This window comes from Palaemon carinicauda, chromosome 42 (assembly GCF_036898095.1).
Source record: "Palaemon carinicauda isolate YSFRI2023 chromosome 42, ASM3689809v2, whole genome shotgun sequence".
Taxonomy (NCBI): domain Eukaryota; kingdom Metazoa; phylum Arthropoda; class Malacostraca; order Decapoda; family Palaemonidae; genus Palaemon; species Palaemon carinicauda.
Window position 1 is genome coordinate 9,545,432 of NC_090766.1, and position 14,338 is coordinate 9,559,769.

Below are 14,338 nucleotides of genomic sequence, written 5' to 3' on the forward strand. Positions count from 1 at the left end.
ATAATAGAGAAAGGCTACTAAAAAATAACTATGACGCCATTGGCCATTCGAATCTCCCGCGCGGATCTGCGGCGACGGCGTCGACCAATCAGAAGCGTCGACGTCGTTGTTTGGGATCAGAGTTGCCAGGTTGGATTTTTTGTCCGGCCAAACCCCCTCAATTATGGCCTTTTTCCGTGCCAAATATATCAATTTGGCCTGTTTTAAATGGGAGGGCCATAAATGTTATATTTTTATCCTTTTTATACTAATGGTTTGGGCCTTTTAAAGCTTCCGTTGTTTAAATTTTGACCTTCTTTCATTTAAGAAACCTGGTAACCTTGTTTGGGATAGACGCAGGGGTGCTATTCGTACGATAATTATCGTACATATACGATTATTTTAGGTCCAGTACGATGTACGATACATACCTTAGGTATACACATATGTGTATATGTGTGTATAATTAAACAATTATACTAAAATATTTTGAAATAAGTCGATCATGTAACTCCCTAATTATTATTTTGAAACTGTGTACGATAATTTTGGTTGAAAAACGACAATTTTAAGGCTCATGTACGATAATCCAGTCTATCATAGACGTCACCACCGAAGATGGCGGTTGACAGGCGAAGATCCGCGGTCCTCTTCTTTTTAGTTCTTTTGCAATGCATTTATCAAATTTCGGGCAAGGCGGGCGTGATAGAGCTCGACGAAGATAACTGGCACCAGATGCTCGAGGGAGAATGGATGGTGAAGTTGTAAGTTGAAGAGATAATCGCCATTTTATTCAGTGAATTTATGTTTTAGGGCGGATGAGCTGCGGACGATTTGAGAAAGGCCCTTCGCAGACCTGCCTTATTACGCCCTGTCTGTTGTCTGTCTGCCTGTCTGTCTGTGATTGTTTCCACGTGTAATTGACCTTTTACATCCTGCCGGTTGACTGGCAGGATTGGTTAGTCGATATCGATTGGTTATATGCCGGTTTAGTGATGTAGGTTAGGTTACCGAGGTCTGGCTGGATGGGGTCCACGTTATCTTTCGGGGAAAGTTATGAGAAAAACTAGTTTGGTTTGTCGTTAACCGTATCCAATTTGAGTTCTGGTTAATTGGCAAGTTTTATGTTAATCACCGTAAGGCCTGGGCTAGGCTATGGCTTATATATCTAATATTTAGGCTACTTTGCTGCCATACGTTAATACCGTAGCCTAACGTTATCTTTCGGGGAAAGTTATGAGAAAAACTAGTTTGGTTTGCCATTAACCGTATCCAATTTGAGTTCTAGTTAATTGGCAAGTTTTATGTTAATCACCGTAAGGCCTGGGCTAGGCTACGGCTTATATATCTAGTATTTAGGCTACTTTGCTGCCATACGTTTTTAGCGTAGCCTAACGTAACCTTGAGGCCCCATAGTAATAAATATATGTAAGATATGAGTAGCCTTATGCTTCTATAAATTAAAATCACCATAGTTGATTTAAGAAGACGTAGTTTACCCTAACCTAATTCTATCATAGCATAGCAGTAGAAATTAAGGGGACCCTTTGTATATTAGCGACCAGTTCCTCCTGTGTGTATTAAAAATGCACATTAACTAACCTAAACTACAAGCCTTGTCCGTACCTAACGAGGGCCTTAAGCCCCCCTGCGACCCCTCTTACACTACAGTATTCTAAGGTAGCCGTAATCAAACATATAGATGGCCGCTATCATACACACATCCCATATTTTTCCTATTGGCTAAATTATTTTATCCATTTCCAATCATGAATATTTTGATAAAGCCGTTAAAAAGTTTTCATACCCCTTTTTATTATTACTATTACTAGCCAAGCTACAACCCTAGTTGGAAAAGCAAGATGCTATAAGCTCAAGGGCTCCAATAGGGAAAAATAGCCCAGTGAGGAAAGGAAATAAGGAAATAATTACTGTATAGGGGATCCCAGTCTAAAATGAGCATTTTGGGTGGTGAAAAACCTAAAAAATGAAGTGATTTACAATATTAATGGTCAGAAATTCATATTAGAAAAGTTAACCAGTTAGAAAAATATTGGTTTATGTTAGTGGCTGGAAATTGAAGTATAATTACCTATAATTCATACTACATTCTTTAGATGGCTTTAGTTATTCATGAAATATTTTATTTTGATTGTTAATATTTCTCTTGTTTATCTATTTCCTTGTTTCTTTCCTCACTGGGCTATTATTTCCCTGTTGGAGCCCTTTGAATTATATCTTGCTTTTTCAACCAGGGTTGTAGCTTAGCAAGTAATAATAATAAATCTTTGAAATAGTGTTCGCATTTATACGATCGATATGTAAATTATTACGTCCCAGGATAGATGTGAGAGAGAGAGGCAAGAGAGCGTGCTAGAAATAGGAATGAATGGCGAGCGATTGTGACTCTGTTCCGGTAGGCCCTGCTGCTTCCTCCGGTCACCTGGATGACCGCAGAGGCAGCAGCAGTAGGGGATTCAGCTTAATGAAGCTTCATGTGTGGTGTATAACGGGGAAGGGTGGACTGTGGCACACTGGCAGTACCAGCCGAACTCGGTCGAGTCCCTCGTCAGGCTGGGAGGAGGGTAGAGAGGATAAGGTCCACTTTTTTTAATTTTTCAACTTTTTAATGTTGGCCACCACCCAAAATTGGTGGAAGTGACTTGGTATATAGAAAAATAGACCCATTAATTGTAAAGAGATATATCCCCAAGTAGTTATCAACCACTCATTTTTTTATAGCCAATTCCATTTTGGCTAGAAATTAATGTATAAATCTAAACGCTCATGAGGTGGCCTACAGTAATGCGAAATAGTTACGTTCGGCTGCTGTACACGTTGGGCGTTATTCTTTGAAAGTCTTACCTTAACCCTTGTGATTTCTGTGCTTTCCAACATTCGCCTGCAAGGAAATGTCCGCATTCTGGTTTGCTGGTAGAGAGCTAAAGGTCGGTTTACACGGGGATAGTTCAATGGCGCCAGTAACTAGCGGCAAGTAAACTTTCCAGGATAGTAAGCCTTTGCACAAGGATAGTTTGCTGGACTATCCCAGTGTAAATGGTCTTAAGCGGTAGTTTATTTTATCGCTGTCCGTAAGTTTGTTTTTCATGGGGTAATGCTGAAGTTTGTCTGATTTTAAAGGTTATAGAAAAGCATTATGAATCATAAACAGATTTGCAACTTGAAGTTAACTCTTCGGAAACCTCGTCTGCCTTTTTGTAAAAAAAAAAAAAAAAAAAAAATGAAATAATTTGTAAAAGGCACTAGAAGAATTGGAAGACCCAGTCGTACATGGCTGAGGATTATGGAGCTCGAAGTAGGAGATGATGAATGGTGAAGTATTGAATTAAAACCTCAAGACAGAGACGACTGGTGAAATCTAACCAAAGTCCTTTGCGTTAATAGGCGTAGGAGGAGATGATGATGATGTAAAAGGGCTTTTGCATCTGTTAACTAGGCTTAGCAGAAGTAAAGAGGTTGCAGGTGGGCATTAGCACCCCTTTTAATGACGCGCTAAAGTAGGTTAGGTTAGGCGCAGGTTTTAAAGCTTTAGGAGTTATCCCTTTGATAGAGTAAAATGCGATTTAACTTCCCTTTTCGATGCCTGAGGTAACACATGCCCAGTGATCAACCAACCTCCCAAAACAAAAATATTGGTAAATCTTTCTCTGTGTTTTTTTCATGTTGAGCAGGCCGACATAAATCTTTTTATAGTTTATATCTGACATATCTGTTTTGACATTACTGTTTTTAGAATGATTTATTGTTAACTTGATCTCATCATTTATTTATTTACATATTTCCTTTCTTCACTGGGCTATTTTTCCCTATCGGAGCCCTTGGGCTTATAGTGTCTTGCTTTGCCAACTAGGGTTGTAGCTTGGCTAGTGATAATAATAACAGTACACTTCAAAATGTTTCTCCCTAACCCAGGTTGGGACGCCATGTCGTACTCAATTTGTCTAAATTGAGGTACTGTATTTCTAAACAGTATAAGGGATAAGAGGACCAACAAATTTTTATGAAACAGTTTTGGCCTATTTTAAAGTATGATTAATTCCTCATTGCTTGCCCCAAATTCAAAGATTTTGCGAAGGGTACGTATTCACCCGTCGTTGTTTGTGAACAACTTTGCACAAAAACTACTGAACCGATTTTGACCAAACTTGGTAGTCATGTTGAGTATGACCCAAGGATGAACCCGTAACACTTTGGATAAAGTACATCAAAGTACAAGTATGCAGCACTAGTTTGAAAATGAACACAATGTTGAGTAAATTGCAAATATTTTGTAAGTTAATTTTTTGTTTTTGAACATTACGCAGAAACTACTGAGCCAATTTCAATGAAAATTGGTGGACCGAGGGTATGACCAGAAGAAAAATCCTTTAGATTTTGAAGAAAATATATCTTTGGACAAGTACGCAGTGGAGTTGAGAGCAAAATAAGACTGCTTGGTGTGGCGAAGGCATGCTGAGTTCACTCTCGTATAACATGTATTCTGAAGTTGGCACTAAACACTCCTATTATCATACACAGCACTAAAAGTTTAGTTTGTTTTACATCACAGCGAGACACAGGCATAAGTTGGTATGTCACTCTTCACTAAAATGCACAGTTTAGCCAGTTGATAAGTGAGAGGGTCAGTCGAAACTAATTTGTGCATCTAGTTGTGTGAGTAGATACTGGAATTGAGAGCACATGGTGACGATAACAGGTGAATTTGATTGCTTCTCCTTAGATAACTTGGTAGATTCTTCCATTTTTTACACAGATTTCAGGTCTTGACTTCTCGAGTATCCCACTTTGCCACCATGTCAGTGATTTTAGGTTCGGAAGATATATAACAATAATATCAGCAGGTTCTTCTTCAGCAAACAAAATGGTTCCTCCTTACCAAGGATTCTGAAGGGATGTAAAGCTTGCAAGATTGCAGTGAGTGTCCACTAGGTGGGGCAGTGAGTAAATGTTATGACTAGTTCTACATCACTTCAACAGAGGGCACCACTATAGGCATCTAACTTAGGGGCCAATAGAAATGAGAAGTTTTTCAAATTATATCAAGAAGATATGAAAAAAAATCTGTATCCTCTCTTGGTTTAAATTAGAATTACCAACATTTTTCCGCATATTCAAAAGAGAGCTGGACCTCTAGGTTGAGTTATTAGAAAAAACCTAATGGGGCTTTAGGTGAATTATCTGGTTTTAAGTGTATCTCTTCAATTGGATAGGTAGACTACATGTATCATTATTTAAAGTTATGCCATCCTTCCTTCTGTAATGTAGAATTTACCAGGATGGACCCAATGATTATGTATTTTACAAACAAGCTTAACATATTCCTTTCATTCCCCAATGTAAATTGCTTATTTTCCTTGTCCTGATGAGAATAAATCAGAATAAGGTTAAATAGCTTCTCTTTGCCTTTGTTGACAATCGGGTAGTTAAGTCAAAATGTACGTATTGGAGTGTAGGCATAACTATATGTCACTGTTCCTCCTTTCTCATGGGAGAGTACCGTCACTGGTGCGTTTTCCGTGTTATTCAAGGGGCTTTGCAGTGTTCCTTTGGCCCTCGGCTACACTTGCTTATCCTTCTACTTAAGGCCTCCCTCTGTTCTCACATCCTCCTTACTTTTGATTCTACACAAGCACAAACCACCATCCTTTGATATGAGAATGAATCGGTGCAACTAGGGAACTCGGTAGTTAAAACTTATAACGAGATGTCGGTAGTAGATGGGAAATCCCCCCACAGTCACTTTGATTTCTGCCGCTGTCGAACACAGGAGCACATCATCCGAAGAAAAGAGAGAAATCAACGAAGAAGTCCAGGATGACGGATCGACTTCACCAATCTCTCTACTCTTACACAAGAGAGGTACGGTGCGGTACCGAGAACTGGCTACAGAAGGTATCTTGGTACATAGCACTGGAATGTATGTTCCTACTACTATTGCATGACCACATACTGGACTGAGCAAAATTGCTCTAGGTGAAGTTCCATCGCTTACTCGCAACAGAGAACCAGTGATGAGACATGCGATCATTGATCTTCTTGTGACTCTTGTGTCACTAGGGATGCGGTAAGGAGCGATCAGTCCGCTTGCTGAGAAGTTCGCACGAGCAACCAAGAGCAATATCAGCGAACCACCCCGAACTGCTCTCATTTCTATTACAGTACAGTCAACAAGATGCACCTTCTGGTAAACACGATTGGCAACACTGTCTTTCACCACCTCGTAAGATTGGCAACACAGTCCTTCACCACCACACACGAGTGGCAACACGGTCCGTCACAATCTGGTGACCAGTATGTACGGTATGTGATGCTCATGCTCGCCATGCCATGCTCATTGGCACGCACCACAGAGACTAAAGTATGAAGTAGTTCGTCAATCTCTAGGGCGTAGTTGCCAGAGGCAATATATTCATTAGGGTCCTACAGGAAGTTATGGATTCTAGTGTAAGCAAGTACCATTTATTCTTGGTATGCACCTAACCTAATGCCTGTTGGATCCCTATGCACAGACGTAGGATGTTGGCAGGTGTCGTCACTTTTACTCCTATGCAGGTGCTCTGACAATCCCTAGGTAAACCCGCCACTAATCTAATTCAAAGGGACTTCCTCTTAAATTGAGTCTCCTATTAAAAGGACAATGGTTTGTACTTTTGTAAGAACAAGTCACAGATTTTAACCCTTTTACCCCCAAGGGACGTACTGGTACGTTTCACAAAAGCCATCCCTTTACCCCCATGGACGTACCGGTACGTCCTTGCAAAAAAATGCTATAAATTTTGTTTTTTTCATTTTTTGATAATTTTTTGAGAAAATTCAGGTATTTTCCAAGAGAATGAGACCAACCTGACCTCTCTATGACAAAAATTAAGGCCGTTAGAGCAATCTATAAAAAATATACACCAAAATGTGCTGGGAAAAAAATAACCCCTGGGGGTTAAGGGTTGGAAATTTCCAAATAGCCTGGGGGTAAAAGGGTTAAGATTGATTTATATTCGTCCCAACTAATGAAACCTGAGTACTTCAACAACCCAGTCCAAAGTCCAGAGGTCAAGAGTACTAATCTGATAATTGACAGGTGAGCCTGGCTTCTCCACCACTTGTGGTTAGTTATAAATACTGTGCCTTATTAAATCTTAATGGCTATTTCAATTAAACTGGAGTTTTACTATTAAAAGAATCAGGTTTCTATATTTGGGATAAATACAAATTCATTTCAGAATTAAGGATATTAGTAAGTAGTTCAGTTTAATCACCTAAAATTAAGCTTAGGACAAGAGACGAAAGGGTAACGATGAAAGAAAAAGGTAGAAAGCATTACACCTGAGTGGCCCAATAAGACACAACACTGATTTACTGTGTTGTGTGTTTGTTTTTTTTTTATTATAAATAAGGTGAGCATGTATTATATAAACATTTATATAACAAGTTTTCCTGTTTGGGCAGTAACTGTATAATTTTTACACTTATGATTAGGGTGGTTTAATTTTTACGTATGGTAGTTAAAAACCTATACAGTATAGACAGAATTATTGTTTGTTCCGTAACCGAAATACAAACCACGCTATTTACAAAGGGTTATTACTTTTAGCGTAGCTGAAATGGCGAGCCATTAGAATTTAACGAGGGTGTATTACCCCCGCGCTAGTTAGCGGGGGGGTAGGGGAGTGGTAGCTAGCTACCCCTCCTCCCCCTCACACACAGGTGAATACTCACTTTCACTTTTGGCTCGGACTGTGACAGACGTCTCTGTCTTGGTCCTCGCTTGGCAGCCATTGTCTGTTTTGTCTTTACTTAATCGCTTACTTTTCTTTTACTCAATATATATGTAAACATGTTTTCATGTTTGTATATATATTTGAGTATAGAAATAAGTAAGTTTCCTTTTCAGATGTGTGTGTGTAGTGTACGATATCTACGTGGAGGCCTCGGCAGTTAGGCCACCACGGCCTAATTTTATGGGTTGCGATCGAGTTTGACTTCGGTCTTTCTCTCTCTCTCTCTCTTGAGGTCGTTCACCCTTTTACTATGTTTTACTACGCCCTTGTAGCTTCCTTCCCGTGTGGGTGGGGTTGCTACGCCGTACATTTTGTCTCAATTAGTTTATGAATCTAATTGTAGTTGTTAATTTTTCAGCTTGTAGAACGATTCCTTTCGGGGTTTTCGTTTTTTTCTTTAGTGTTCATTCTTTTTTTAAATTACATAATTACATAGTTACATAATTATAATTGTTATAATTCTGTTTTGGTTACAGCTCTCCTTCCGCGAGTGTAAGTGGTTGTTAGGGCACGTGCCTGTTGTGTAATTCTTGTTCCTTTTCCTCGGGATTCCTCTTCGGAGCCTTCCCGGGGGAATGAATGTGTACTAATATTATTTGTTTTATTTTTTTACAGTTACCGATCTAGTTCGTTTCTGTAATATAGCAACGGTGTGAGCTGTCTGGTTGAGTCCTGGGGATTCGGCTGTTGCTGCCTCCCCCCTTGTATTGTCGTCAGGGGCGTGTCTCCTTCTACTGGTAGTACTCCCGTGTCGACGGACAGCTCTCCAGTTCATTTTAGAACAGTCAGGAGGCTTGCCTCCTTGGGCGGATAACTTTCCTTCCGAGGGAAGTTTTTTCCTGTCCAGGCTTGAGCTTTTCCTCTTTTGGGGGGTTCTTCTCTTGCCTTTTTTTCGTGCGACTATGCTCTTGGTGCTGAGCGGTCGCACCTGCAGTTTCGCTCAAGGGGCTGGGCAACTGCAGGGGCTCCTCTTCGGAGGATTGCCCCTTTTAGGTCACTGGCTGACCAGTCTCTTCCACGAAGTGTTTCTCTGTCGTTCGCGAGAGAGTACACTCATAGAGACTCCTCCTCGGAGGTTTCTTCTGTTGCTGTTGCTGTTGGCCTCCCTCGCCGTAAGGCCCTCCGTCCGCCTCGTCGTAAGGGCCTCTCATCTCCCTATAAGGGTGCTTGAGGCGCCTTTTTGAATCTCCGTTTGCAGCCTACAACTTCTTTTTCTCGATCTTCCGTCTTGGTGCAGATGGACAGCAGTCTAATCTCGTCTCCCGACGGGCAACGGTCTTCCCGACGGACAACGGTCTTCCCGACGGACAGCGGTCTTCCGACGGACATCAGTCTCCCGGCGGACAACGATCCCTTCGGGGCAAAGGGTTGCCCCCACGGGGGTTCTTCCCTTGCGTGTCAGGTTTTCCCTGCGCGCCCTTCTGTTCGTCAGCGCTCTCCTGTTCGTCAGCGCTTTCAAGATGATCTTCCCTGCGGTTCCTGTTACGTGCCCTGTGCGCCCACGTTCGCCCTCGCGATCTAGAACTTCGGTTCAGGTCGGGGTCAAGGACTCTTCTTTGCGCAGGCTTCCACGCGTAGCCTTCTGCTCGTCAGCGATCATCAGCGATCATCAGCTCGTCAGCGATCACCAGCTCGCCAGCGATCGTCAGCTCGTCAGCGATCATCAGCTCGCCAGCGATCTCCGGATCGCCCACGTGTGTTACAGCTGGCACGCCAACGTTCTCCAACACTTCTGAAGGAACATGGTTCGCCAGCTACTAGCTCAACTGCGGATGCTGATCGCCATCGCGCGACCCTCAACTGCAGATGCTGATCGCCATCGCGCGACCCTCAAACTGCGGATGCTGATCGCCATCGCGCGACCCTCAACTGCGGATGCTGATCGCCATCGCGCGACCCTCAACTGCGGATGCTGATCGCCATCGCGCGACCCTCAACTGCAGATGCTGATCGCCATCGCGCGACCCTCAACTGCGGATGCTGATCGCCATCGCACAACCCTGAACGATTGCCCGCTTACGCATGCTGCTCCTCATCGCACAACCCTGAATGATCGCCCTCTTGCGGATGCTGATCACCATCGCACCCTTTCACGCGATCATTCACCTGCGCATGCTGCTCGCCATCGCACAACCCTGAACGATTGCCCGCTTACGCATGCTGCTCCTCATCGCACAACCCTGAACGATCGCCCTCCTGCAGATGCTGATCACCATCGCACCCTTTCACGCGATCATTCACCTGCGCATGCTGCTCGCCATCGCACAACCCTGAACGATTGCCCGCTTACGCATGCTGCTCCTCATCGCACAACCCTGAACGATCGCCCTCCTGCAGATGCTGATCACCATCGCACCCTTTCACGCGATCATTCACCTGCGCATGCTGCTCGCCATCGCACAACCCTGCACGATTGCCCGCTTACGCATGCTGCTCCTCATCGCACAACCCTGAACGCTCGCCCTCTTGCGGATGCTGATCACCATCGCACCCTATCACGCGATCATTCACCTACACATGCTGCTCGCCATCGCTTACCGCCAGCGATCTTCTTCACCTACGCGGCAGCACGATCCCTCGCCGTCACGCCCATTCGCCTGCGCGCCCGCGCGATCGCTCGCCTGCGCGCCCGCGCGATCGCTCGCCTGCGCGCCCGCGCGATCGCTCGCCTGCGCGCCCGCGCGATCGCTCGCCTGCGCGCCCGCGCGATCGCTCGCCTGCGCGCCCTCGCGACCGCTCGCCTGCGCGCCCGCGCGACCGCTCGCCTGTGCGCCCGCGCGACCATTCGCCTTTGCGCGACCGTTCGCCCTCGCGCGACCATAGTTCGCGGCGAATTCCACAGCCGGTGGTAGCAGCAGGGACGCGTGCTCCTAGGCGGCACTCGGGATCACCTCCATCCAAGCACAGGTTGGTAGTGCAGGACGAAGACAGGTCAGTACAGCATTCTTCCCACCTTCTTTTCAGGCAGGAACCGTCGTGTCCTCTCCAAAGGATCGCCCGATCCCTTTCACCTTAGCGAGGATTTCGGACTCTGTGTCCTTGGAGCAGCAGACATGGTTTGATCCGCTGGCACGGGCGTTAATGAGGGTTATGAAACCAGCACTCACCGGCCAGGGTAACAAACCAGCGGCTGTCTCTCCTACGCTGAAGAGAAAGAGAGGAGTGGACTTCGTGGTGACTTCCCCCAGGGCGAAGTTGGTTCCCAAGAGGTCGGTCTCGAGGGTCCCCTCTCCTGCACGAGTACTCTCTCCTTCTCCCGCCCTGGAAGGATTTTTGGCGGGGGGGCTTTCCGTTGAAGATTTCTCCATCGGACAAGGGGTGACTGCTTACCTCTTCCTCTGGGAGCTTACCAGGTTCTTTCCCTCCTCGGTTACGGCCCGAGGTTTGGTTCAAGGAAGCTACAGGAAGATCAAGGGTACTTTCCTCCTCTCGAGCTCAGGCACCTTGGCCTTTCGTCGTTAAGTATCTACTTGCGGACAAGCTCGATGTTGTACCATCTGGACGCACTGACTGAAGGCTTCCTTCGGGTGTCTCATCTGTGGAGGTCAACGACCTCAGACACCCTTCCATCCTTGAGAAGAGTTTTGTCTTTGCCCAAGGACAGAGACTTAAACATCTGCTGTGCGGAGTAAATCGACTTCCGGTTTCACTCCTCCAAGGCGCTTTCTTCCAGACTCTGCAGGGCTCCAGCTCCCTTTTCTTTCAACCACGTCGGCCTAAGTTATCGGCTACGACAACTGGGACAAGGTGTCCAATTGCAGTTTTCCTCCTGTCAGGAACAGATGGCACGGGAGACTCCCCCGGGGGGGCATAGTCCTAAAAGGAGTTCACGAACTCTAGGATTGCAGGTTTTTTCGCTGGGAGGATGCTTAAGGTTACTCATCCGAATGACAGCTTCCCGATGCCCATTCCCGCACAATCTCTGTGAGTAGCCAAGGATATCGCGCCTGCCGTCTCTGTCAGCGAATTCAGTGTCTCTGAACCTCTATGCCATAGCATCAGCAGAGTTGCCCGGTTGGGCAGAATGATCCATACCTTAGGCGAAGGTCTTCCTTAGGATCATCGACGGCTTCACCCCCGGCCCCCTCAGTCGATCCTTTCTTGTAAGGAAGGATCTGAGAGGGGATGTCCATAGTCGACCTCTCAGCCCTGATCAAGTTTGTCGAACAAACTTTGGCCAGCGTAGACCAGCAGAATCGATCAGACTGGTAACGAGGCGACAGGACTCCTTTAACCCTGGATCGGAAGGACGGGTACTTTCAGTTTCCATTCCATCCATCTTCCAGGGTGCTCGTCGAATTCAGCCTAAACTGCAAGTATTCCTGCTTATGATGCAGTGTGGCTATCCCGCCGTGGCATAGCAGGTTTGTTTCCCCAGAGAACTCTCCCTGCCTTCCTCTTGGCCGCTCAGGTGCAGACTTCCGCCTCCTCTGCTGTTTGGAGGGCTGGTCAACTCCGGTAGGCTCGGGTTTCGACCTTCTTCAGCGCCGGGAAAAGCTTCCGAATGCTGACCATGAGTGTGGGCTCATGGTATTTTGCTTGGAGCCTTCTCTTCCTCTGCCTCAACATCTGGAGTATCTGGCCATGATATTGAGTCAACCGCCTTACCACGTTGGAAACCCCGCTTCTCGTCCGTCCAGCGAGGTTAAGCAACGTCGGTACTTGGATGGGTGACCACCTGGGGACGCCAGATTCTGTTACCACATCCTCCGAGCCTTCCTTTCGGTTGACTGTGGCAAGACTGAGGAGAGTCGCAGTACCTGTTCTCAGTCAAGCAGAGTTTTCAGCCCTACCTTGGAACGTTTCCTAGTTCTTCTTTCCTCATTGACCCGTTTATAGTCCGAACGGTCGCCTCAGGATAAGTTCCATGTGGGGCGATCCAAGTTCCGGTGGCTTCAGGCAATGTTTAACCGGACTCCCTGGCCCTATGGGACCAGCGGAACTATTAAACCTGCAATGGGTGTTGACCTATGGAGCCTCTTGATGGTAGTGGATATTCTCGTCCTTTCCCCACATTCTTGATGCGGTTCTCGGACTTGTCAAAGGAAAGGGGGGGGGGCATGTTCCGGTCCAGGCCTATGGTCAAGACCTGAAGGATACCTCTCCATCATTCAGGCAGGCTTAAGGGCCTTAGTCTGGCCCCTCTTCAGATCCTACCGCTCCTGCCAAGTCGCCCCGTTGCGTGTCGACTTCATGCTAACCAGCAGGGGACGCATTTTCACACCTTCACATCTTGCAGTAGAGATACCGGGATGATTGAGATTCTCTCAATTCCACCATCGGCTCTCTCATTCCAGGCAGGGGAATGTTTCTCTCAGACTATCCGAGCAGAGCCTCATAGAGAGAGTGTACCTAAGGGTCTTTGACCTTGGGTAACCAGCAAGTGCTGGTCTGGGGGACCTGATCGCGACAGCTTGGAACCTCAAGCTTCCGCTAGTTTTCCCCCCAGTCTCAGACCCCGAGACTCTGGCAAGATGCATTCCGGTGATGGTGGGACAACTTCGACGCCTGCGTCTTCCCTCCTTTTTGTCTGCGGACAATGGGTCTCAACAAAACCAGGTTGTCTGTCAACCTTTCAATGGGAGAGCTCCACTGGGACTATGCGCAGAACGGTTTCTGGACCCTCTGCTTCCCCTGACGGAACTCCCGGGAGAGCTTCTCCCACGGCGCAGACTACTCAAGCAACCACACTGCGACATCTCTCCCGAACCGGGACGTCGCTTCGGCTTCATGCCTGGAGACACTACGCTTCCTCCTCTAGAAGAGACAACCCGCTACAGTCGCGGTACGGAGGTCGCGTCATCTGCGATAGTCATCCACAGGGGTCTCCCAGGCAAAGTGAAGAGTCTAAGGTGGTTGGTGCCGTGGGAGATATACCTCTTCCCGTGAGGCCTCTTCTCCAGCAATAACGGTCTTATTGCCTTTCGGCGGGAGGAAACTCCTTTCCGCTCTTGGCAATGAAGCCTGTCGCTCAGCCTTTCCCTGACCTTCAGGCTTAAAGGAATAACTTTTTCCTGCCCGCTGGATCTATCCTCGCTCATGCGAAGCTACGATCGTCCCTGCCCTAGTCGGAGGAAGACCTCCAACTTGGAGCATGGCTCGGACTTTTAGTCCTTTAAGAGATCTTCTCAAGACCCTTTTATGACAGGCCTTGGATTGTATTCCGCCTTGGGTCTTCTGCTCACTCTGGCCACGGCCAGTGTGTAAGCAATCTTCTTGGTCTCTTACTACTCCCCCCTTTCTAAGGAAGAGGGGAAGGCAACATTCAGGCTCGCTCCTGAGTTGTTGGCTAGACTCAGAATCTGAGGGTCCCGACCCTTCGGTCCGATTCATTCAAGATTTTGAGTCTCCATTCTGTGTCTGATGTCCCAAGACCTTCTCTTTCTTGCCAGTACAGGAATCGAGAGGTTAGCGCTGGGAACAGCTGCAGTTTGGCCTCAGTTGCAGCCGATTTGGGAACACAAGGAGGACATGGGGGGAGAGTCACCAGTATACCTCTTCAGCCCGGACTCAAGGACATTCATCTCGACCTGTCTTCAGACCCTCCCCCGTCACGTCGCCCT

The 14,338-nt window shown here is 46.4% G+C and overlaps 1 protein-coding gene across 1 annotated transcript in view; it reads left to right on the forward strand.

Moving 5' to 3' along the window:
- The first annotated feature begins 584 nt into the window (after positions 1–584).
- The window catches only part of LOC137632966 (thioredoxin-related transmembrane protein 1-like), a 46,778-nt gene continuing 33,024 nt past the window's right edge, over positions 585–14,338 (forward strand). Inside the window, exon 1 of the mRNA XM_068365100.1 lies at positions 585–743. Within this exon, the coding sequence (XP_068221201.1) occupies positions 598–743 (146 nt within the window). The 5' untranslated portion in view covers positions 585–597. The remainder of the gene's footprint in view (positions 744–14,338) is intronic.